General features: G+C 37.3%; 1 protein-coding gene across 6 annotated transcripts; it reads left to right on the top strand.

Moving 5' to 3' along the window:
- Positions 1–156: 156 nt before the first annotated feature.
- Positions 157–20316, top strand: LOC128222309 (NAD(P)H-hydrate epimerase-like). 6 transcript variants are annotated; one of them, XM_052931286.1, is made up of 8 exons: positions 157–202; positions 13508–14101; positions 15630–15738; positions 16917–17027; positions 18183–18360; positions 18725–18808; positions 19472–19671; positions 19953–20316. In XM_052931286.1, the coding sequence occupies exons 2-8, from the start codon at positions 13980–13982 to the stop codon at positions 19977–19979; spliced, it is 831 nt and encodes a 276-aa protein (XP_052787246.1). In that variant the 5' UTR covers positions 157–202; positions 13508–13979; the 3' UTR covers positions 19980–20316. The 6 variants fall into 6 exon arrangements, with proteins under 6 accessions (XP_052787246.1, XP_052787244.1, XP_052787245.1 ...); XM_052931284.1 differs by having other exon boundaries at positions 163–308; positions 13796–14101; XM_052931285.1 differs by having other exon boundaries at positions 163–308.
- The last annotated feature ends 6544 nt before the right edge of the window (positions 20317–26860 follow it).

Below are 26860 nucleotides of genomic sequence, written 5' to 3'. Positions count from 1 at the left end.
TCACTCTGTTTCCCTGAAGCAGAAAAACAGATGTTTTCGTATAGCTTTATAGCTGTTGTTGGAGGCAGTGTTACTCACCGCTGCAATATTGGAAACCGATGTATTTCCCATACAAGACCTTAAACTGCTGCCCAGTCCTATTACTTGCTGTTTCGCCGAGGCTGATCGTTGTGTGTCTTGGATAGCAACATATGGATGGAGTGTTTGCAAAGTTTCGTCATTTAAAACTTAAAGGACTTTATTTTATTATTCGAACGTGCTTGAACCGCCGTCAAATGTTTGACTGAAATTACAAATTGGAATTGAAGGTTTCAAAATTATTTACGAGCGACATATTTCGGACTTTTTAAACTGTTAATCAATATGTGTGTATTTTTTGTTCTGACTGACATGTGTAATTTGATTTAAAGAACAAAAACATAATCACCTACCATAGTCTAATAGGTAATGTTGATAGTATAACATGCAAATGCCAATTCAGTTTTTTTTTAGTTGCTCTTTGAAATACAGATAAACACAAACATATGTTTCGTGGTATTATTTTATCAAACCTGCCTTAAATCTAGGAGGCCTGCCATTAGCAGCGATAAGATAACCTGATACCAATGTATTTATTTATTGAATGAATGCTACGTTGGAAGGCAACATTTTGCTTCGAATGAGGATTTGAAACAAAAAATACTTTACTTTTTCTTCACCATTTAAAATAAAACAATAATCAGTATATGCTGCCTGGACGGCCTAACTTTACTGAGTTAGAGTGGGATTTAAGAATAATAAAACGTTTTGAGAAATTTTGATATCAGCGTAACCTTAGTAATGGCAAAACGTAGTTATTGTTTCGTTTAAATACAAATGTTGCTCAATTCACAGCTATTAAAATACACTTTACAATCATATTTCGAGACGTTTCCTGAATCATTTGTTGAATGGAACGCCTGGTGGTCACCGCTTTTGTTAAAATAATTTGAAACGCCGGATTAAGTGGTATGAATGGCCTGTTTCAATTTGCCTGGGCCATATTAAACGGAACAAGCATTGGTTATGGAGTCGTTAGCATGATGAACCTCGGATATTAGAATGTGGTTTCCGTTTTATTTTGTTCTATACAAGCATAAACAAACAATTATATTGTATTTCGAAACCGTATTTGTTTTATTTCCAAGAATCACACTGTCAATATCATAAATCTCTAGCAATATGGCAAAATTTACAGTTGGTGAATGTAAGACAGATGATCAGTATTAACAGTCGGGCTATTTACATGATCATTAAAATATATCTATGCCTTTGGTTCATCGTCTGCATTAAAATCAACTGGCTCATTGAAATATAATGATTCCCATTACATACTTCTTTTAACGTAGTTGTACTTCATTCAGATTGTCCGTATTATGGCAAATACACAGTTAAAAGGAAATCACGATATTTATATAAGCAGTATCAAGTCTTAATGACATTAATTGGTCGGTATTTTCGTTTATCTTGCATTCATATATCAGTGACGGTCGCATTATAATACACTTTTTAAATACAGTATGACTTCATAGTTTGCATATTTGAGGGAAAGGGTATTTGTCACTTTTTAATACAGTTGTATCACATTGCCTGATATCATTGTTTGCAGTTTCTGAGGAAAAAGTTACCGTTGGCATTGTAGTGCAGTTGTCTCATACTGCCTGACATAATTGTTTGCAGTTGTAACGAACATCTTGCCTTTCTTATTTTAATACATATGTCTTGTACTGCCTAATATCATTATTTGCAGCTTTGATAAAAGGGTAACCTGTCGCTTTGTAGTACAGTTGTCGCATACTGCCTGACATAATTGTTTGCAGTTGTAACGAAACTCTTGCCTTTATCATTTTAATACTTATGTCTTGTACTGCCTTATATCATTGTTTGCAGCTTTGATAAAAGGGTAACCTGTTGCTTTGTAGTACAGTTGTCGCATACTGTCTGACATCATATTTTGCATTTGTGAGGAGAAGGTTACCGGTCGCATTGTCATACACTTGGCTCATACTGCCTGACATTATGGTTTACAATAGTGAGGAGAAGGTTACCGGTCGCATTGTCATACACATGGCTTATACTGCCTGACATTATGGTTTACAATAGTGAGGAGAAGGTTACCGGTCGCATTGTTATACACATGGCTTAGACTGCCTGACATTATGGTTTACAATAGTGAGGAGAAGGTTACCGGTCGCATTGTCATACACATGGCTTATACTGCCTGACATTATAGTTTACAATAGTGAGGAGAAGGTTACCGGTCGCATTGTCATACACATGGCTCATACTGCCTGACATTATGGTTTACAGTAGTGAGGAGAAGGTTACCGGTCGCATTGTTATACACATGGCTTATACTGCCTGACATTATGGTTTACAATAGTGAGGAGAAGGTTACCGGTCGCATTGTTATACACATGGCTTATACTGCCTGACATTATGGTTTACAATAGTGAGGAGAAGGTTACCGGTCGCATTGTTATACACATGGCTTATACTGCCTGACATTATGGTTTACAATAGTGAGGAGAAGGTTACCGGTCGCATTGTTATACACATGGCTCATACTGCCTGACATTATGGTTTACAATAGTGAGGAGAAGGTTACCGGTCGCATTGTTATACACATGGCTTATACTGCCTGACATTATGGTTTACAATAGTGAGGAGAAGGTTACCGGTCGCATTGTTATACACATGGCTTATACTGCCTGACATTATGGTTTACAATAGTGAGGAGAAGGTTATCGGTCGCATTGTCATACACATGGCTCATACTGCCTGACATTATGGTTTACAATAGTGAGGAGAAGGTTACCGGTCGCATTGTTATACACATGGCTTATACTGCCTGACATTATGGTTTACAATAGTGAGGAGAAGGTTACCGGTCGCATTGTTATACACATGGCTTATACTGCCTGACATTATGGTTTACAATAGTGAGGAGAAGGTTACCGGTCGCATTGTTATACACTTGGCTCATACTGCCTGACATTATGGTTTACAACAGTGAGGAGAAGGTTACCGGTCGCATTGTTATACACATGGCTTATACTGCCTGACATTATAGTTTACAATTGTGAGGAGAAGGTTACCGGTCGCATTGTTATACACATGGCTCATACTGCCTGACATTATGGTTTACAGTAGTGAGGAGAAGGTTACCGGTCGCATTGTTATACACATGGCTTATACTGCCTGACATTATGGTTTACAATAGTGAGGAGAAGGTTACCGGTCGCATTGTTATACACATGGCTTATACTGCCTGACATTATGGTTTACAATAGTGAGGAGAAGGTTACCGGTCGCATTGTTATACACATGGCTTATACTGCCTGACATTATGGTTTACAATAGTGAGGAGAAGGTTACCGGTCGCATTGTTATACACATGGCTCATACTGCCTGACATTATGGTTTACAATAGTGAGGAGAAGGTTACCGGTCGCATTGTTATACACATGGCTTATACTGCCTGACATTATGGTTTACAATAGTGAGGAGAAGGTTACCGGTCGCATTGTTATACACATGGCTTATACTGCCTGACATTATGGTTTACAATAGTGAGGAGAAGGTTACCGGTCGCATTGTCATACACATGGCTCATACTGCCTGACATTATGGTTTACAATAGTGAGGAGAAGGTTACCGGTCGCATTGTTATACACATGGCTCATACTGCCTGACATTATGGTTTACAATAGTGAGGAGACGGTTACCGGTCGCATTGTTATACACATGGCTTATACTGCCTGACATTATGGTTTACAATAGTGAGGAGAAGGTTACCGGTCGCATTGTTATACAATTGGCTCATACTGCCTGACATTATGGTTTACAATAGTGAGGAGAAGGTTACCGGTCGCATTGTTATACACATGGCTTATACTGCCTGACATTATAGTTTACAATTGTGAGGAGAAGGTTACCGGTCGCATTGTTATACACATGGCTCATACTGCCTGACATTATGGTTTACAATAGTGAGGAGAAGGTTACCGGTCGCATTGTTATACACATGGCTTATACTGCCTGACATTATAGTTTACAATAGTGAGGAGAAGGTTACCGGTCGCATTGTTATACACATGGCTTATACTGCCTGACATTAAGGTTTACAATAGTTAGGAGAAGGTTACCGGTCGCATTGTTATACACATGGCTTATACTGCCTGACATTATGGTTTACAATAGTGAGGAGAAGGTTACCGGTCGCATTGTCATACACATGGCTCATACTGCCTGACATTATGGTTTGCAATAGTGAGGAGAAGGTTACCGGTCGCATTGTTATACACATGGCTTATACTGCCTGACATTATGGTTTACAATAGCGAGGAGAAGGTTACCGGTCGCATTGTCATACACATGGCTTATACTGCCTGACATTATGGTTTACAATAGGGAGGAGAAGGTTACCGGTCGCTTTGTTATACACATGGCTTATACTGCCTGACATTATGGTTTACAATAGTGAGGAGAAGGTTACCGGTCGCATTGTCATACACATGGCTTATACTGCCTGATATTATGGTTTACAATAGTGAGGAGAAGGTTACCGGTCGCATTGTTATACACATGGCTTATACTGCCTGACATTATGGTTTACAATAGTGAGGAGAAGGTTACCGGTCGCATTGTCATACACATGGCTTATACTGCCTGATATTATGGTTTACAATAGTGAGGAGAAGGTTACCGGTCGCATTGTTATACACATGGCTTATACTGCCTGACATTATGGTTTACAATAGTGAGGAGAAGGTTACCGGTCGCATTGTCATACACATGGCTCATACTGCCTGACATTATGGTTTACAATAGTGAGGAGAAGGTTACCGGTCGCATTGTTATACACATGGCTCATACTGCCTGACATTATGGTTTACAATAGCGAGGAGAAGGTTACCGGTCGCATTTTTATACACTTGGCTTATACTGCCTGACATTATGGTTTACAATAGTGAGGAGACGGTTACCGGTCGTATTGTTATACACTTGGCTCATACTGCCGGACATTATGGTTTACAATAGTGAGGAGAAGGTTACCGGTCGCATTGTTATACACATAGCTCATACTGCCTGACATTATGGTTTACAATAGTGAGGAGAAGTTTACCGGTCGCATTGTTATACACTTGGCTCATACTGCCTGACATTATGGTTTACAATAGTGAGGAGAAGGTTATCGGTCGCATTGTTATACACATGGCTTATACTGCCTGACATTATGGTTTACAATAGTTAGGAGAAGGTTACCGGTCGCATTGTTATACACTTGGCTCATACTGCCTGACATTATGGTTTACAATAGTGAGGAGAAGGTTACCGGTCGCATTGTTATACACATGGCTCATACTGCCTGACATTATAGTTTACAATAGTGAGGAGAAGGTTACCGGTCGCATTGTTATACACATGGCTTATACTGCCTGACATTATGGTTTACAATAGTGAGGAGAAGGTTACCGGTCGCATTGTTATACACATGGCTCATACTGCCTGACATTATGGTTTACAATAGCGAGGAGAAGGTTACCGGTCGCATTGTCATACACATGGCTTATACTGCCTGACATTATGGTTTACAATAGTGAGGAGAAGGCTACTGGTCGCATTGTTATACACATGGCTTATACTGCCTGACATTATGGTTTACAATAGTGAGGAGAAGGTTACCGGTCGCATTGTCATACACATGGCTTATACTGCCTGACATTATGGTTTACAATAGTGAGGAGAAGGTTACCGGTCGCATTGTTATACACATGGCTTATACTGCCTGACATTATGGTTTACAATAGTGAGGAGAAGGTTACCGGTCGCATTGTTATACACTTGGCTCATACTGCCTGACATTATGGTTTACAATAGTGAGGAGAAGGTTACCGGTCGCATTGTTATACACATGGCTTATACTGCCTGACATTATAGTTTACAATTGTGAGGAGAAGGTTACCGGTCGCATTGTTATACACATGGCTCATACTGCCTGACATTATGGTTTACAATAGTGAGGAGAAGGTTACCGGTCGCATTGTTATACACATGGCTTATACTGCCTGACATTATAGTTTACAATAGTGAGGAGAAGGTTACCGGTCGCATTGTTATACACATGGCTTATACTGCCTGACATTATGGTTTACAATAGTTAGGAGAAGGTTACCGGTCGCATTGTTATACACATGGCTTATACTGCCTGACATTATGGTTTACAATAGTGAGGAGAAGGTTACCGGTCGCATTGTCATACACATGGCTCATACTGCCTGACATTATGGTTTGCAATAGTGAGGAGAAGGTTACCGGTCGCATTGTTATACACATGGCTTATACTGCCTGACATTATGGTTTACAATAGTGAGGAGAAGGTTACCGGTCGCATTGTTATACACATGGCTTATACTGCCTGACATTATGGTTTACAATAGTGAGGAGAAGGTTACCGGTCGCATTGTTATACACTTGGCTCATACTGCCTGACATTATGGTTTACAATAGTGAGGAGAAGGTTACCGGTCGCATTGTTATACACATGGCTCATACTGCCTGACATTATGGTTTACAATAGTGAGGAGAAGGTTACCGGTCGCATTGTTATACACATGGCTCATACTGCCTGACATTATAGTTTACAATAGCGAGGAGAAGGTTACCGGTCGCATTGTCATACACATGGCTTATACTGCCTGACATTATGGTTTACAATAGTGAGGAGAAGGTTACCGGTCGCTTTGTTATACACATGGCTTATACTGCCTGACATTATGGTTTACAATAGTGAGGAGAAGGTTACCGGTCGCATTGTCATACACATGGCTTATACTTCCTGATATTATGGTTTACAATAGTGAGGAGAAGGTTACCGGTCGCATTGTTATACACATGGCTTATACTGCCTGACATTATGGTTTACAATAGTGAGGAGAAGGTTACCGGTCGCATTGTCATACACATGGCTCATACTGCCTGACATTATGGTTTACAATAGCGAGGAGAAGGTTACCGGTCGCATTGTTATACACATGGCTTATACTGCCTGACATTATGGTTTACAATAGTGAGGAGACGGTTACCGGTCGTATTGTTATACACTTGGCTCATACTGCCTGACATTATGGTTTACAATAGTGAGGAGAAGGTTACCGGTCGCATTGTTATACACATGGCTTATACTGCCTGACATTATGGTTTACAATAGTGAGGAGAAGTTTACCGGTCGCATTGTTATACACTTGGCTCATACTGCCTGACATTATGGTTTACAATAGTGAGGAGAAGGTTACCGGTCGCATTGTTATACACATGGCTTATACTGCCTGACATTATGGTTTACAATAGTTAGGAGAAGGTTACCGGTCGCATTGTTATACACTTGGCTCATACTGCCTGACATTATGGTTTACAATAGTGAGGAGAAGGTTACCGGTCGCATTGTTATACACATGGCTCATACTGCCTGACATTATAGTTTACAATAGTGAGGAGAAGGTTACCGGTCGCATTGTTATACACATGGCTTATACTGCCTGACATTATGGTTTACAATAGTGAGGAGAAGGTTACCGGTCGCATTGTTATACACATGGCTCATACTGCCTGACATTATGGTTTACAATAGCGAGGAGAAGGTTACCGGTCGCATTGTCATACACATGGCTTATACTGCCTGACATTATGGTTTACAATAGTGAGGAGAAGGCTACTGGTCGCATTGTTATACACATGGCTTATACTGCCTGACATTATGGTTTACAATAGTGAGGAGAAGGTTACCGGTCGCATTGTCATACACATGGCTTATACTGCCTGACATTATGGTTTACAATAGTGAGGAGAAGGTTACCGGTCGCATTGTTATACACATGGCTTATACTGCCTGACATTATGGTTTACAATAGCGAGGAGAAGGTTACCGGTCGCATTCTCATACACATGGCTTATACTGCCTGACATTATGGTTTACAATAGTGAGGAGAAGGTTACCGGTCGCATTGTTATACACATGGCTTATACTGCCTAACATTATGGTTTACAATAGTGAGGAGAAATTTACCGGTCGCATTGTTATACACATGGTTTATACTGCCTAACATTATGGTTTACAATAGTGAGGAGAAGGTTACCGGTCGCATTGTTATACACATGGCTTATACTGCCTAACATTATAGTTTACAGTAGTGAGGAGAAGGTTACCGGTCGCATTGTTATACACATGGCTTATACTGCCTAACATTATGGTTTACAATAGTGAGGAGAAGGTTACCGGTCGCATTGTTATACACATGGCTTATACTGCCTAACATTATGGTTTACAATAGTGAGGAGAAGGTTACCGGTCGCATTGTTATACACATGGCTTATACTGCCTAACATTATGGTTTACAGTAGTGAGAAGAAGGTAACCGGTCGCATTGTTATATACTTGGCTCATACTGCCTGACATTATGGTTTACAATTGTGAGGAGAAGGTTACCGGTCGCATTGTTATACACATGGCTTATACTGCCTGACATTATGGTTTACAATAGTGAGGAGAAGGATACCGGTCGCATTGTTATACACATGGCTTATACTGCCTGACATTATGGTTTACAATAGCGAGGAGAAGGTTACCGGTCGCATTGTTATACACATGGCTTATACTGCCTGACATTATGGTTTACAATAGTGAGGAGAAGGTTACCGGTCGCATTGTTATACACATGGCTTATACTGCCTGACATTATGGTTTACAATAGTGAGGAGAAGGTTTCCGGTCGCATTGTTATACACATGGCTTATACTGCCTGACATTATGGTTTACAATAGTGAGGAGAAGGTTACCGGTCGCATTGTCATACACATGGCTCATACTGCCTGACATTATGGTTTACAATAGCGAGGAGAAGGTTACCGGTCGCATTGTTATACACATGGCTTATACTGCCTGACATTATGGTTTACAATAGCGAGGAGAAGGTTACCTGTCGCATTGTTATATACTTGGCTCATACTGCCTGACATCATGGTTTACAATAGTGAAGAGAAGGTTACCGGTCGCCTTGTTATACACATGGCTTATACTGCCTGACATTATGGTTTACAATAGCGAGGAGAAGGTTACCGGTCGCATTGTTATATACTTGGCTCATACTGCCTGACATTATGGTTTACAATAGTGAGGAGAAGGTTACCGGTCGCCTTGTTATACACTTGGCTCATACTGCCTGACATTATAGTTTACAATAGTGAGGAGAAGGTTACCGGTCGCATTGTCATACACATGGCTTATACTGCCTAACATTATGGTTTACAATAGTGAGGAGAAGGTTACCGGTCGCATTGTTATACACATGGCTTATACTGCCTGACATTATGGTTTACAATAGCGAGGAGAAGGTTACCGGTCGCATTGTTATACACATGGCTTATACTGCCTGACATTATGGTTTACAATAGTGAGGAGAAGGTTACCGGTCGCTTTGTTATACACATGGCTTATACTGCCTGACATTATGGTTTACAATAGCGAGGAGAAGGTTACCGGTCGCATTGTTATACACTTGGCTCATATTGCCTGACATTATAGTTTACAATAGTGAGGACAAGGTTACCGGTCGCATTGTTATACACATGGCTTATACTGCCTGACATTATGGTTTACAATAGTGAGGAGAAGGTTACCGGTCGCATTGTTATACACATGGCTCATACTGCCTGACATTATGGTTTACAATAGTGAGGAGAAGGTTACCGGTCGCCTTGTTATATACTTGGCTCATACTGCCTGACATTATAGTTTACAATAGTGAGGACAAGGTTACCGGTCGCATTGTTATACACATGGCTTATACTGCCTAACATTATGGTTTACAATAGTGAGGAGAAGGTTACCGGTCGCATTGTTATACACATGGCTTATACTGCCTAACATTATGGTTTACAATAGTGAGGAGAAGGTTACCGGTCGCATTGTTATACACATGGCTTATACTGCCTAACATTATGGTTTACAGTAGTGAGAAGAAGGTAACCGGTCGCATTGTTATATACTTGGCTCATACTGCCTGACATTATGGTTTACAATTGTGAGGAGAAGGTTACCGGTCGCATTGTTATACACATGGCTTATACTGCCTGACATTATGGTTTACAATAGTGAGGAGAAGGATACCGGTCGCATTGTTATACACATGGCTTATACTGCCTGACATTATGGTTTACAATAGCGAGGAGAAGGTTACCGGTCGCATTGTTATACACATGGCTTATACTGCCTGACATTATGGTTTACAATAGTGAGGAGAAGGTTACCGGTCGCATTGTTATACACATGGCTTATACTGCCTGACATTATGGTTTACAATAGTGAGGAGAAGGTTTCCGGTCGCATTGTTATACACATGGCTTATACTGCCTGACATTATGGTTTACAATAGTGAGGAGAAGGTTACCGGTCGCATTGTCATACACATGGCTCATACTGCCTGACATTATGGTTTACAATAGCGAGGAGAAGGTTACCGGTCGCATTGTTATACACATGGCTTATACTGCCTGACATTATGGTTTACAATAGCGAGGAGAAGGTTACCTGTCGCATTGTTATATACTTGGCTCATACTGCCTGACATCATGGTTTACAATAGTGAAGAGAAGGTTACCGGTCGCCTTGTTATACACATGGCTTATACTGCCTGACATTATGGTTTACAATAGCGAGGAGAAGGTTACCGGTCGCATTGTTATATACTTGGCTCATACTGCCTGACATTATGGTTTACAATAGTGAGGAGAAGGTTACCGGTCGCCTTGTTATACACTTGGCTCATACTGCCTGACATTATAGTTTACAATAGTGAGGAGAAGGTTACCGGTCGCATTGTTATACACATGGCTTATACTGCCTAACATTATGGTTTACAATAGTGAGGAGAAGGTTACCGGTCGCATTGTTATACACATGGCTTATACTGCCTGACATTATGGTTTACAATAGCGAGGAGAAGGTTACCGGTCGCATTGTTATACACATGGCTTATACTGCCTGACATTATGGTTTACAATAGTGAGGAGAAGGTTACCGGTCGCTTTGTTATACACATGGCTTATACTGCCTGACATTATGGTTTACAATAGCGAGGAGAAGGTTACCGGTCGCATTGTTATACACTTGGCTCATATTGCCTGACATTATAGTTTACAATAGTGAGGACAAGGTTACCGGTCGCATTGTTATACACATGGCTTATACTGCCTGACATTATGGTTTACAATAGTGAGGAGAAGGTTACCGGTCGCATTGTTATACACATGGCTCATACTGCCTGACATTATGGTTTACAATAGTGAGGAGAAGGTTACCGGTCGCCTTGTTATATACTTGGCTCATACTGCCTGACATTATAGTTTACAATAGTGAGGACAAGGTTACCGGTCGCATTGTTATACACATGGCTTATACTGCCTGACATTATGGTTTACAATAGTGAGGAGAAGGTTACCGGTCGCATTGTTATACACATGGCTTATACTGCCTGACATTATGGTTTACAATAGTGAGGAGAAGGTTACCGGTCGCATTGTTATACACATGGCTTATACTGCCTAACATTATAGTTTACAATAGTGAGGAGAAGGTTACCGGTCGCATTGTTATACACATGGCTCATACTGCCTGACATTATGGTTTACAATAGTGAGGAGAAGGTTACCGGTCGCCTTGTTATATACTTGGCTCATACTGCCTGATATTATGGTTTACAATAGTGAGGGGAAGGTTACCGGTCGCATTGTTATACACATGGCTTATACTGCCTGACATTATGGTTTACAATAGTGAGGAGAAGGTTACCGGTCGCATTGTTATACACATGGCTTATACTGCCTGACATTATGGTTTACAATAGCGAGGAGAAGGTTACCGGTCGCATTGTTATACACATGGCTTATACTGCCTGACATTATGGTTTACAATAGTGAGGAGAAGGTTACCGGTCGCATTGTTATACACATGGCTTATACTGCCTGACATTATGGTTTACAATAGTGAGGAGAAGGTTACCGGTCGCATTGTTATACACATGGCTTATACTGCCTGACATTATGGTTTACAATAGTGAGGAGAAGGTTACCGGTCGCATTGTCATACACATGGCTCATACTGCCTGACATTATGGTTTACAATAGCGAGGAGAAGGTTACCGGTCGCATTGTTATACACATGGCTTATACTGCCTGACATTATGGTTTACAATAGCGAGGAGAAGGTTACCGGAAGCATTGTTATATACTTGGCTCATACTGCCTGACATTATGGTTTACAATAGTGAGGAGAAGGTTACCGGTCGCATTGTTATACACATGGCTTATACTGCCTGACATTATGGTTTACAATAGTGAGGAGAAGGTTACCGGTCGCATTGTTATACACTTGGCTCATACTGCCTGACATTATGGTTTACAATAGTGAGGAGAAGGTTACCGGTCGCATTGTTATACACTTGGCTCATACTGCCTGAAATTATGGTTTACAATAGTGAGGAGAAGGTTACCGGTCGCATTGTTATACACATGGCTTATACTGCCTGACATTATAGTTTACAATAGTGAGGAGAAGGTTACCGGTCGCATTGTTATACACATGGCTCGTACTGCCTGACATTATGGTTTACAATAGTGAGGAGAAGGTTACCGGTCGCATTGTTATACACTTGGCTCATACTGCCTGAAATTATGGTTTACAATAGTGAGGAGAAGGTTACCGGTCGCATTGTTATACACATGGCTTATACTGCCTAACATTATAGTTTACAATAGTGAGGAGAAGGTTACCGGTCGCCTTGTTATACACATGGCTTATACTGCCTAACATTATAGTTTACAGTAGTGAGGAGAAGGTTACCGGTCGCCTTGTTATACACATGGCTTATACTGCCTAACATTATAGTTTACAGTAGTGAGGCAAATGTTGTCTGTTGCATGATGATTCACTTATCTCATACAGTCATTCCTCATTGTCTATCGTTGTAAAAGGAGGTTTACATTAGCATTGTAATACAGTTCCTTTATACAGTCTGGCATCAGTACTTGTATGCGAGCTTTATAGGTATGTTGTCGAATGTAACAGTAACATTGACCGGACCACTTGAGTGGAAGTGTGATATTCTGCAAGTTAATTGCTTAAGAAGCACCGACTGTGAAACAACGCTTTTTAACCTTTTAATCCTTTTAGACGATAATTTTTATAGAAATAACCGACCGGATACATACCGTTTTAACGATTACTGTTATGCCGAAAGGCAATATGTTTAAGTATGAAAATTAACAATTTCTCTCGTCCTTAGTCATGCTATCAATTCATACCAAGTATAGTCTTTACAAATTTGTATAAATTATAAGCCATGCACTTGAATCATTAAACAATTGTGTCATTGTTTTTGTCAAAGAGTTCATGTTACTACTATTTGATACATATACATTTTACATCCAAAAGTTGGTATCATATGGGAAAATGAGAAATTATAACAAACATGGATGTGTGACAATTATGGTTTGTGAGCGGAGCTTAATTCACTTTTAACTTAGTCAGTCAATGTGTAACCCTAGCGTTCAACCGAAAATAATATCAGCTTTTATCGTGCGTCCAAGTTTATAAATAGGGATTCATAAGCGTCGCATCACGACATTTAGAACACTATTCCTGACATAGAATGTAGACACTGTTTAGTGAGTGATTTTATGAGATAGAGGATCCTATCATTTCTGCAAGAGATATTTTCAGGACATTCTTGAGATATATTGAGGGCAACACTATTCCGAATAGATATTCAGGACACGACCATTTCTGAGAGATATTCAGGACATCACCATTTCTGAGAGATTATCAGAACACAACTTTTTTGAGAGATAATTAGGACACCACTATTTCTGAGAGATATTCAGGACACCATTCCTGAGCGAATAAAATGGATCGTATAAATGTAAGTCGTTTGTCATTTCGACGCAAAGGGAGTCACAAAAAGGATAAACATCGACAAGAACATTTCGAAAACAGCAGTGAGGATATACCAAGGATCAAATACATCAGGTATAAATATGTGTTGTTCTTGTATATGTACCTAGGGTAAAGAATAGGTACCAGTAAATAATAAAGTGTTCATGTGTGATCCGATTTTTGGTCTCTTAACAGATATCAACAACTTATAGATATAGTTATAAAATGTAATATAAGAACTCTTTCTGGTTGAAACGGGGTTAATCTGGTTGTCACGATCTGAGTGAAAAATTGAACATATCATGATATACACTAATTTTTAGTACTCAACGGCCGATTGCGAGACGCACCTGTCGACGAATTATTAAAGCCGGAGCAACAAAGTTCTACATCTTGATTTTCTTACTGAAAATAAAAAAAGAAGCATTGCACAAACAAAGAGGTAATACACAATGAAAATAAAAAATGAACCAATAGCAATGTATAAATGCTGAGTAATATCCTCGGAAATGCAAAAAATGAAAATCCAAGCATTGCGAAAACCATTCGAGGACTCGAATACAAAACTATAGTATCAGAAAAAAGTAATTGGAACAATTTATGGTTCTCGTGGTTGTAATGTGTTAGCCATTTCTATCTGCCTAGTTTTCAATCGGTCATAAATAAGTCAATCTTTAACAACTTGATGACTGGCAATTTGTATGGTTTATACAAACATACAAAGTATGTATGTTACACTGAATAAAATTCAATATATGGTGGCTATTTCAACACAATGAACATATCGCGTGGTATTTTTCAGATAATGTAACAGTAATCAGTTATTTCATTATTTCAACAGAGCATGCAAATGTAATCATTTTCTGTTTGTTTTGCATGTGCCTGTTACCATTATTTGTTACATCATTGAACTAACCTGCTCTGGTTTCCTCTCTGAAATTGTATTGTATTTATATAGAATATCGATTGTGTTTAATACCAAGAGGAAGAGCCACACGAAGGGCATTAGTATAAAGAAAATGAAGACAAACTTTACAATGAGAATTTTTATAATGTTTAAAAAAAGGTTTCCGAAAATGATCTTACTAATTGGTATTCATGACAACCGCGACTCTTCCATTAACTCTTTCCTTTATCAATACCCTTCTGTCAACTCTTCCTCATTTGTTATCACATCCTTCCGTTCTCATCCGGAGAATGGCACACGCAATGTAACGTGACATTTAAGTTCAATTTGTCAAAGAAATGAAAGGCTCAGACACATGCAAAATTTTAAAGGAAAGATTTAAACTAAAATGCTGCTAACATGAAACGAAGGGCGTTGATGACTAGATTGATACAATTAAACCTACAGGGAAAAGACAATTCTGCCAATTATATTTTAAAGGTTCAAAGATAAAAAGCCGAATGAAAAACGCACATCTCTTAAAAAAAGAAAACCGATGCTTCAACATGTTTATGGTGTTCCATATATTGGACAGTTTCAGACGTAAATGGGATTGATTGGCCTCATACATCGGACAAGCTCTGTAAACAGACTTACTGCCCGCAACAGACGAGTTATGAATAGCTATAAATTAGTATGTTCCAATCAGCTGAATCTTACTTATTTTGTTTTCAGTCAGACTGAAGCTCAGAGCATTGATCAACAGCTGTTTACGGAATATGCCTTCAGTGTTGACCAACTTATGGAACTGGCCGGTTATAGCTGCGCCGTTGCAATAGCGAAGGTAAAAATATATGTTTCTAATGCAATATTTTGTTTTAAAAGGGAAAGAGGCATATGTAATTGGCTATGCATCGACATAAGCATGCAAGATACGTTTATCGTTTTATAGAAATATATAATTGGTAAATTGCTGATGAGACAGAGGGTCATTGAGTTTGCCGATTATAGCCGTACTGTTGCATAGGCAAATGTATGTGTAACTGTTATTATAGACGGTTTATTTAAAAAAAAAGTCGATACAGAACTCCATGACCATGGCTGGTTATAGCTGTACCGTAGCAATAGCCGAATAAAGTGTATCTCTGTCTATAGATGCTTTCGTCGCTTGTGTTCCAGATTGTTCTGAGTGCGATTTTGGGTCAAATAGAAACACTCATATCAATGATATCGTCTGTTCAAGCTATATCATGTAAGAAAGTCAAGCGAAGAGAGTGGTTAATCATTACATTACCTTCTTATTCAAAATCTCCCGCTCTCATATCTTACAGACTCTTCTAAATCTGAAATCATGGTATCGCCGACACCTGATTCATTTTTTTTAAAAATCCAAAATATTTCAAAGTAAGATTATTTTGGAACACTTGAAAACACACTTGCAACAAACATTCATGTACAAATTACATACAAAAACTGTTGTTTCTCAATAAGAATAGTATGGAAATAATTGATCTAAAAACAGTTACATTTATGGTCATTTCCGTTTTTAAAACAGTAAATATTTTAAAAAAGAAATACTGTATGTTAAGTATCTGTTATATATCATCGTCAAATTGAACGTTAAGTGGTTTGTGAAATTGTTTTAAATATACGTTTATAATCAATACAGGTTCAAACGATTTTCTCAATACATGCTGTCAAAACACCCTGGGACCAATAAGACGACTTGTATTTGTTTTTGAGTAAAGACGGAGGCTCAATGAATTGGCCGTTTATGTTTGTGCCGTGGCGGTAACATACTGTACTACAATATGAGTGAGGTTGTGAGGGAAACAATGAAGCCACAAAACAAATATTGCTATACCTTTTGCATTCGTTGTAATTGTCTTACATTGATTAAACATATAGGAATACGTTATTTGCATTGCTTACTAGCAAAACCATTTAAGCAATGTTTGACTAGAAACGCATTTAAAACTAACAATAATGGTAGACCAACATACGTACATACGTATTTTTCAGTGTTATCCCGTCGAAGAGATGACAAAAGACAACCACGCCGTGTTGGTTTGTTGTGGTCCGGGAAATAACGGAGGGGATGGTTTGGTGTGTTCGAGACATCTTAAAATGTTTGTAAGTACACTTTGTGCTAAACACATTTACATATTTGTAACGTTGAGTTGTGCCAATGAAAATGTTTGTAGATATTATTCGAACGTATCTTCCTTTGGACTCCTTCATCAATTACCATTATTCTACCGCCAAATTGTCTTTTTTAACGACTGATGATTTCGTGTAAAGATATTAATATTATAGTTCAGTAATGTTATTCTCTATCTATTGTTTTAATTATTTTTGTGAGTTCTGGCGCCAGTCACAGTCGATTTTTAAATAAATGATTATATATATATATTTTGTTTAATCCATAAACATGTTGACATGATGATTATTTTATTTGTATTTAGGTCGAATTCCTCATTGAAGCATTGATTAAAAGAACCTGGTTTCAAAGTTTCTTTTTACTTTTACGAAACCAAGTAGTCAAAATAATACAAGCAAACTCTGATTTGAGGCTGAAGGTAAAGCCCAAAACAACACTGAACATGCACAAGCCTAAAAACAAGACGAACAGACCACACTGGCAAACAATAGCTTGATCAATTAATGAGGAGATTAACGACTTGGAAAGTTCAGAGAAACAAGAGATCACTGCAACACGAGTTCACTCGGGGTTCAAACGAAAACCAATGTTCAGCACTGTGTTATGAGAATTATGTTTAAAAAACAAATCATGAGTTTCAGAAACAAACAGGCGGGATTCAAGCCTTAAGGTGTTCTTGAGATATATAAGGAATCCTGCACATTCACCACTTAGCAACATTGAAACAAGTTCTTAGCGGATAACAAGATAATATAACACGCGTAACAGTTTGTTAACTTGAAAGAAAATTTACTTTTTTTAAAAGTCTCTCACCTTAACTGATTAAAACGCCATATTAACAATTGATTTATATTTACTTTCGATATGGAAATATAACACATTACTGCTTTTTGGGGGAAAAAACTCGTTAAGATTATTAAAATTGTCGTATCTAATATGATAGTAAGATTGTCCTGTGCATAGGTATGTTTAAACTCCGGTTATTATTAGACTGTAGTCTAGCAAGCCTTATATTAACTCGTACCGTTCAGATTCCTTTTTTTAAATAGAAAAATGAAGATAGCAATATTTAAATATAAGACAGGTCTCAACAAGTTTGGTTTCATTCTTTCTTCGGTACATTATAGGGCTACAAGCCGACCATTTTCTACCCGAAGCGGCCATCCAAACCCCTGTTCGAAGCGTTGTATCAGCAATGTGAAGGGATGGGCATGCCTGTTTTATCTTTCTTCCCATCAGAAGCTCACCTTATAACCGACTCGTACAACTTCGTTGTTGATGCCTTGTTTGGAATTAATTTTAAAGGTGAGCTCACCTATTACAGAAACGTACATTTTCGCATTTTATTTTTTTATTTTTTACTATTAAGCCTCATATTATTAAGGGCTCGTAGAACTTCGTAGCCGAGGCCTTGTTTTGTTTTTAATTTGTAAATATATGCAAGCTTAACATCGGACTCAAGCAACTTCATATTGGATGCCTTGTTCGGATTTAGTTTTAAAGGTAAGCTTACCGTATAACAGTCGTGTACAAATCTGTAGTGAATGCCTTCTCTGGTTAATTGTCAGTTCACCTTTCAAAATCAGGTACAAACCCATACTCGTCATCTTTGTCTTAAACGACAATGCATATCTGAGTGAAATTGACTTCAATGCCCATGTATTTCTAGCCCCCGTGAGACCGGAATTTGAACCAGTCATGGAGACGCTGAAAAAGGTTGAGTCCCCCATTTGCAGCATTGATGTCCCCTCAGGTAGGCCATAATTTACAAACATGTATGGCACATGTATATATGCATTGGCAAGAGATCGTTAGGAAACAAGATTTTTAAATTATGCAACAAAAATATATGCGTTCACAATGGAAATGGAAATTATAAACAAAACGTAGAAAGATGCACATAGGTCAACGTGTTCTTGTGGGGTAAAAACACTTGTACAATTTCCGGCCGATTTTCCTAGCCTGTATCATTATTATTACCATGCAGTGTGAAGAAACTTGCAGGACTTATGATTGTTGACGATGGTTGTTGGCGGACTATTAATAAAATTCTGAAGCATTAATTTGTGCTTTTCCTCTGACATTTCAGATAAGACAAGAAGTCAGTTTTCGCGGTCACATGACCAACTGACTGTAGATCAGAATCAAGAGGTCATCTATCCTTTTGAACTAAAATATACACGGCACCTTGTTTTTTACCATTCGTATGCTAGTCACAGAATAATAAAGGCTTACACACTGTGTTTCTCATCGCGCATTCTGCTTCTATTTGTGCAGCTCTGACACCCTAACGGCTGCAATTGTTTGTTTCTGATCCTAAATGTTTTTTGAGGATTGGAAAATGAAAACGACGCACTTAAGCCTTACGCTACATGTTCCATATATTGTTATGTATAATTGCTCCTCACCATTTCAGGATGGGACATTGAAAAAGGCAACGCTAACGGTCTACAACCCGAAATGCTTATCTCGCTAACTGCTCCTAAACTGTGTGCTCACCTTTTCAAAGGAAAGCATCACTATCTTGGCGGGAGATTCGTTCCGCGTACGTTGGAGCAGAAATACGAGCTGAACCTGCCGCCTTATCCTGGTACTGACTGTGTGGTCGAGTTAAAGGTACGGCTTATACAACCTAAGTTAACAAAGCATTGCTTTGATATGTAAACTTTGTCATCTTTGTATTGAAAATATAATGCAATACTCTTGGAAATCCCCCAAAATAGATACATCAGAATCTTCCTAAATGATTGACGGAGCATACGATGTGTACAGTTTCGTAGATACGTTGGTGATTTTAATCATACATGTTTAATTTGAAAAAGTTTGTCAACTTTTTGTATATCTAACATGGCAATAAATATGTACAATTCAATAACGTCGTTTCCTTTTTTTATTAGGATTCTCAAGATGACGGCAACGCCTAGTGTCTTCTATGACACCGGAAACAGTCGTCTATTGTCTGTGTGCATTTCTTTTTAATTGCTAGCTTTGTTCTTTCATTTTGTCTTGAGAAGTATAATAATTTATCATATGTGAACAACGGAGAAAGCGATATATCGATACATTTCTACGAGTAAGCTAAGTGTTGATTAAAAAGAAGTTATCAAGTTTACGGCATAAGGATATGCGATATTTTCAGTTGCCATTGTATGATGTAATGCAGATTTTATATGTGTCAATTTTTATCAGAAAGAAATACGACATTAAATTCAGTGAGTTAAATTTATAAAGTGACCTATTTTATTTTCGCCTTTTTTTAAATGTGTGTCAGATTATATTCATATGTTAAGTATTTTTTTAAAACTTTTTGCTGTATGATGGGCAATAAAATACCGATTCAACCCTTAAAAAGTGTTTTTATTATCTTTTTTAAATATTTCGTTTGAATTAAAGATACGACACTTAAAAATTGAACAAAAATTTCGCTATTGTACTTCAGATGAAACAATAACATCGACATGATGTTAAACTTTTAATGAATATTCAATTAAATTCTGGAAGAATGAACTGCGGTCAAAGATAAGGTAAAATAATTTCTTCCGAATCAGTCAGTGATTTATCCTTAAATGTCTCAATATTTTGCAATACTAGTCAAGTAGGTGATTCAGGTTGACGCTATCGAATTTGGTATGAATAATCATATTTCAATCGTTTTGCATCGAAATGCACATCATGATTTGATATGATAGTTGCATAGTGGTAATTTATGAAAATTTGTTAGTATGCAATTTGTTTAAATTCTACATTGGGGCCTGTTGCGTGTGCAACATAAAGTACAGTGACACTTTTCTTACAAACATTAGTCGAAACCAAGGCCCCTGTTAGTTTGCCTCCAACAATGGGAGCGCATGTATTCAGCAGAAGGTGAAATGAACAAGACGTTCAGATTCATTCCAAATATAAAAAAAACATGGCCCATGTGGAGAAAAATATATTCACTATCGGGTTTTTCAATTCCATATGTTTTACAAAATAAAATAATTAATCAAAAGTAAGATGAAATATCGAATAAGCCGTTACATCAACTACATAAGTTAAGAAGACGTAAAAGTTTAAAAATGCTGAATATTCCTAAATACAAATAATGTTGTACTGTTTTAAAAATGACGATTTACGTTTATATAGAAACTGAGTTATTTTAGGAAATAAGTGTAATATCCAATTGCTTCTGTGAATTAACTACTGTCCTGTTCATAACCAGAAAATTATTCTGTTGATGGCCATGTAAAATATATGTTAACTTAAAATCATGCGAGCTTATTAAAGAAAAATTGATTTGTTTTGATGTATGTTATCCAAGCATTTCTTCTGCAGAGTTAATATAAATATAAATCTGTGTCGGAACGCACGAGTGTACATTTTATCCAGAATTTCTTTAAGCCTATGATATAGACCGAAATGTGTGAAAAGGTTTCGAATGAGAATCGGGATCGACAAACGCTCTTAAGTAAGAGTGAAATCAAGCGTTTTAATTAACTTGATCAATTTTCTTTTGTTTACTAACAAAACGTCACCATGTTGTCAAATCTGATAGCAAAGCTTTTATGATGAAGAAATATTTGTAATAAAAGGCATAGAATAATTAATTTCTTTAACATTGTTCAGTACAATACGGAATATATTTGGACTCGAACGCTGCTTGGAAATCACATTTAGATGAGCCGTTAAATAACCTATACTTATTGATCGACCGGTAACATCTTGAATGAGATTGTTGTGATATCCCTCTCTCGTTGCTAAATAGTTTACACAATCTTGAATGACATATAGAGTTGCAGTAACATGATGAGAAATAGAAAATCCAGTTTCTATTGATATAAAAGCGTATTTATACATTACAACTGTAAATATATACATTATATTATAAAAGTATTGACTTATGTGCAATTGAATATGATCTGATTATATTCAATGGCTTACATTTCAACAAGTTGTGTAGGTCATATCATAACTTGTTCAATACGTTTGACTTAACTACTTTCATTTGCATTATTTAACGTCATGTTTTGACCGAATATATATTAGTAAAAGAAACGGTATTTCCGTCACTATATATTAGAACAGACGTTTTTACATCGTCACTAAACTAATGATTCAATTTGCAATTTCGTTTTGTTTGCTACATGGTTGAATCGTTTTTTTTTTTTCCATTTCTATTGGCATACTTATAATCGTGCATTGCAATTATTATATGTGCGATTCCGTGTTCAAGCTGATGCAGTTATAAATTGACTTTTCCTTCCGTATGATAATTCCAAGAGCTTGCAGTATAATAACGTTATAATTTGTGTGCATTATAACCTTATATGATATTTCGTTTTATAGCCGATGCTGTTAAAAAATGACTTCCCCGTCCAAAACCTTGCATAATGCATAACTCTATAGAAATTTGCATCCCGATTTACATCAGCCTAATACTTTTTAATGAAGTAATACGTGCTATCCAGCATTAAGTATTCATACATCACACAAAACATAGTGCAAGATAAGATCCGTCCTGGGAGGCATGACATCAAGTATAAACAATTGATGTACCTCAGGGCCTCAGAACCATGTTTTCGTAGTGATATTATATATCCATTACTAAATTAGGAAAAAATCCCGGTAATATAATATATATACTGCTTTTTCAATGGTTGTTTTGGACCAATAAGAGACTGTTTCTATGTCATATAGTATTATTACCAAGGAGAGACTGCCTATTTCAAGGTTATAAAAACTCAAACTATATTTGCATGATTTAATGTTATTTATTGAGCGAAAATATATTCTTCAATACAATGTTTTGTCGTCTTCTATCTGAAAAGAAAAAGTATTCACAATCGTTACTAAACTAATGATTTGCCATCTCCTTTTGATTGCTACGAGGTTATATCATTTTCATTGATTTATTGACATAATAGCATTTGTGCATTACAATTATATATGCTTGTCTGTGTTAAAGGTGATGTAGTTAAAATGTGACTGTCCTATCCAGTAGTTGCTTAATATATTACTCTATAGAAATATTGCTGCACGTGCATGTTGTTCTTTCAATTACATCACTTACATCAGTCTAATACCATTCAATAAAATAATGCGTGCTATCCAGCATTAATGATTCATACATCACACAACACAGATGGTAAGAAAAGACCCGTCCTGGGAGGCATGATTATAAAATAAAACAACTGGGTATCTGAACCTTGTTTTCATGTCAATAATTATATTTGAAAAAGTGCACTTACGCATTTATTGTTTGTAGCCGCTTCACTTATAGTCATTTATTGCATGTACTACCCCTTTCGTACGCCTATCGAGTGATGGCGATTTTTAGTTCAATTACGGGTGCGTCTCATGTTATAGTTTGTGAGCTCCTATTTCTATATTTAAATATTAGTCCGCCTTTCAATTAAAATAGGTCAAATCTGAAGAAATGTCGATGTATGTTATTAAGTAATTAAATAATCGAAGCTTTTGCAATTGATATTTTGTCATTTACATATGTGTTTGGACATCATCTAGTAACCACTGCCGTTTCTGTGACTAATTTCCATTGACCTAGACGCAGCTCGCAAACAGCTTTCGAAATGTTGAGTGACTTCTTACAGTCAACTCAGGAGAGAAACACCGAAAGGAAAGATATCCGCACGAAAAGAATAAACAGTATTAGACAGTTATTACACACAGTACTTAAAGATTTACTATTACTGCCAAAAAAAAACCGACACCCAAATTAATAACCCAATTTATACAAGAGTTTTAACTTACCGCCAATGGTTCTTTCGAATTCTTCTGTTTTTAATTTGATAGAATGCTGTATTTCTACCTTATAAGCCAATTGTTGGTTGATCACTGTAAATATTTAAGCACCGTCCGTCATTTAATATTTGTGCATTTTCAGCTATTTAATATACAGATACAGCCTTGTAATCAGTAATATATGTTTTTCTTAAATGCATTTTTTCTAAGCAAACATTTCCTTACTTTTCATAACAATGAATCATATGCAAGGCTGACAAGTTTTGTTAAGCAGCGGAGATTCCTCCGTTTTAAAAAAACAAAAGTCTTATGCTGTATTTCAACGTATATCCTGCGGAAAATGTTCGCTTTTAATTTATAGCAATAAAAAAAGCAAAATCGTACAGGCCCAAATATTTTTGTCCCAACGGAAGCTTCGCAACTCACTAAAACTATATATAAACACAGAATGTATCAACTTGCAAACTATTCAAAACACGTAAAAGGTAGTCCAACAATTTAAGGATTACTTTTAAAACTACTGTAAATGGCCTAAATAATTTCAATGTAATTTTTCTGGCAGTTTTGTCCAAATTTCGGTTTCATGATTTCCATGCAATAGTATTCACAATATTAGCGGCAGATCACTTTGTCAGGCAGTCAACAAGAATCTAAAACAGCACTGAGAGTAAACAGCTTATTTTGAGTGTCATAAATTTGCATGTTGCTTGAGTTATGTTCGAAAATGTCAAACTTCTGCTTTGTTTTTCGAAAATCCACCGTCACAGAAAAAAATATATAAAAAAGCCAAACTGATAGCCTTCCAGAAATAAAACACTCATTATTTCATTTCTGCTTGTTGCTGATAACTAACTATGGAAAAATGCAACAGTTTATTTAAGATGGTCATCGCATTATATCACGTGCGTGATAATGTAAAGTATAATGTTGCAAACAAGTATGCCTGTATGAACACTAAAATAAATAAGATAACATTCCACTCCGTTTGTGACGCAACTTATTAATCATCATAGTAATCATCACACTTAAGTATACATGTTGTACACAGATTACCGTCCTCAATGCATGTAGCAACTTTTATAAAAACGGTGAATGTTAGCATGCACGATTTCTTTTATTTTGCCTCTTTATGTGATATTTCACGCGCTAACATAAACAGAATTCACGATGTGTTTCAACTAGTTCAGAAAATGTGTTAACCTTTGTTAAGACTACTTACTACTGTAATGAAAAAAGCAATAAAATGTCAATTTTAACACAGTATTTGTTTCATCAAACTTACTCTAGTTCTATTGTTTTGACTTACCCATCCTTCGACTACATGCGAAATATTTATATAGCTACATACATATGAAAATCTTCGAACCTCGGGAAATTCGATCCAAGGTACATTATTTTTGTATAAATAAATCGATCTTTGACATTCAGTTTAAGATGTCGAGAAAAGCGAGTGCCAACAAACGAGGTTCTACCTATTTTACATTTAATGTTGATGTCAGGAAACAAATTTTAGGACGCCTTTGCATGAGATGATGAAATATTTACTTGAATTAATTTATAGCCTGCATGGATATCTGGAGTTGGTAACGCAGTTAGTTGAAGCAATTGTTAGTCGACAACAGTCTCTGGAGGTGTCATGATATTTACTTGAATTAATTTATATCCTCCATGGATAGCTGGAGTTTGTAACGCAATTAGTTGAAGCAGTTGTTAGTCGTCAACCGTCTCTGGAGGAGTCATGATGCTTCCTTGAATTAATTTATATCCTCCATGGATATCTAGAGTTGGTAATACAATTAGATGATTGCTAGTCGTCAACAGTCTCTGGAGGAGTCTTGATATTTACTTGAATTAAATTATATTCTTCATGGATCTCTTGATAAGATATGCTCTTAGTGGAAGCAATTTATATCTTTCAAGATTCTCTGAGCGTGGCATGATATTAAGTTGAAATAAAAGTCATCGATGGTAGAAGGTCACTGATAGAGTCACGGTATTTGGTCAAAACAATCACGCAAGGGCCTCTGATCAATACTTACAAAACACCAGTCGTCTGCTTACATATTTATTTAGTGCACATTATTTATATGTATAATTAAATAAAGACCCGAAGTTTAAAATCAAATATTCCTGTAGGCAGTACTATCTTACTAAGTGTCCACATATTGTTGCTGGCCTTGGCATTGGGTAAGCACACCCTTGGATATTTTCTCCGGAGCTGTTCACATGTGTAAAGACACACACCATTTTTGTGGCGGGATAGATGTTTTGTGTAGGTTTATTATCGATCTCGCTTACAGTGAGCAAGATATAACTGTCAGAATGGCAGTTCCACGTAGGTTCGGGCATGCGTGCATGTTTTCCTGCATACGTTTGGCCGGACAGACTATGTACGGGCTGTAGATATGATTTTAAACAAATGCAACGAGTTTGCATGTCGTGCACAAATCCCAGGACTAAACGTCAACGGTCAATGTCACTGTAAGGGATCAAAGGTCAAAGGTTAAAGGCCATTGTCCGGGTTGTATAGTGAACATGTAATCATGATTAGTATTTTAAACAATTGCCATGACGGTTCATCATTTTGAGTTGGCTTGTCCCAAGAAGACCCATGTCTATACCCAAAAGGCATGGTCAAGTTTAAAGGTCAGAGATTAAAATCATCTTTGTCCGAGCAGTTACTTAACCATGCATAAATTACTTGCCAAGATGAGTAACAATAATACGGCGGTATGTCGCGTACATGGACTTGTTCTGTACCGCAAAGGTCAAAGTCAACGATAGAGGACAAAGTTTGAAATGATCCTTGTCCGGGGTATACCCTGACCATGCCTTATGGATTTTTATAATGCAATGGAGTTTCACAATGCTGAGGCGTAGTGTCATGGGATCCATGTAATTTTCAACTCTATGTAAGTCTGCGTTGCAATTCAATGGAAGAACATTATGTCTGTGCCCTTTCAACGGGCTTGACATGTCCCAAATTCCGCGACTAGTTTGCGAATTTGCTGACTTATTTGATATGACTGTTTTCACTTGAGGATATTTCAGGTTTTATCTTTCC

This window comes from Mya arenaria, chromosome 16 (assembly GCF_026914265.1).
Source record: "Mya arenaria isolate MELC-2E11 chromosome 16, ASM2691426v1".
Lineage (NCBI taxonomy): Eukaryota > Metazoa > Mollusca > Bivalvia > Myida > Myidae > Mya > Mya arenaria.
This window is presented reverse-complemented; position numbering and strand designations above follow the sequence as displayed.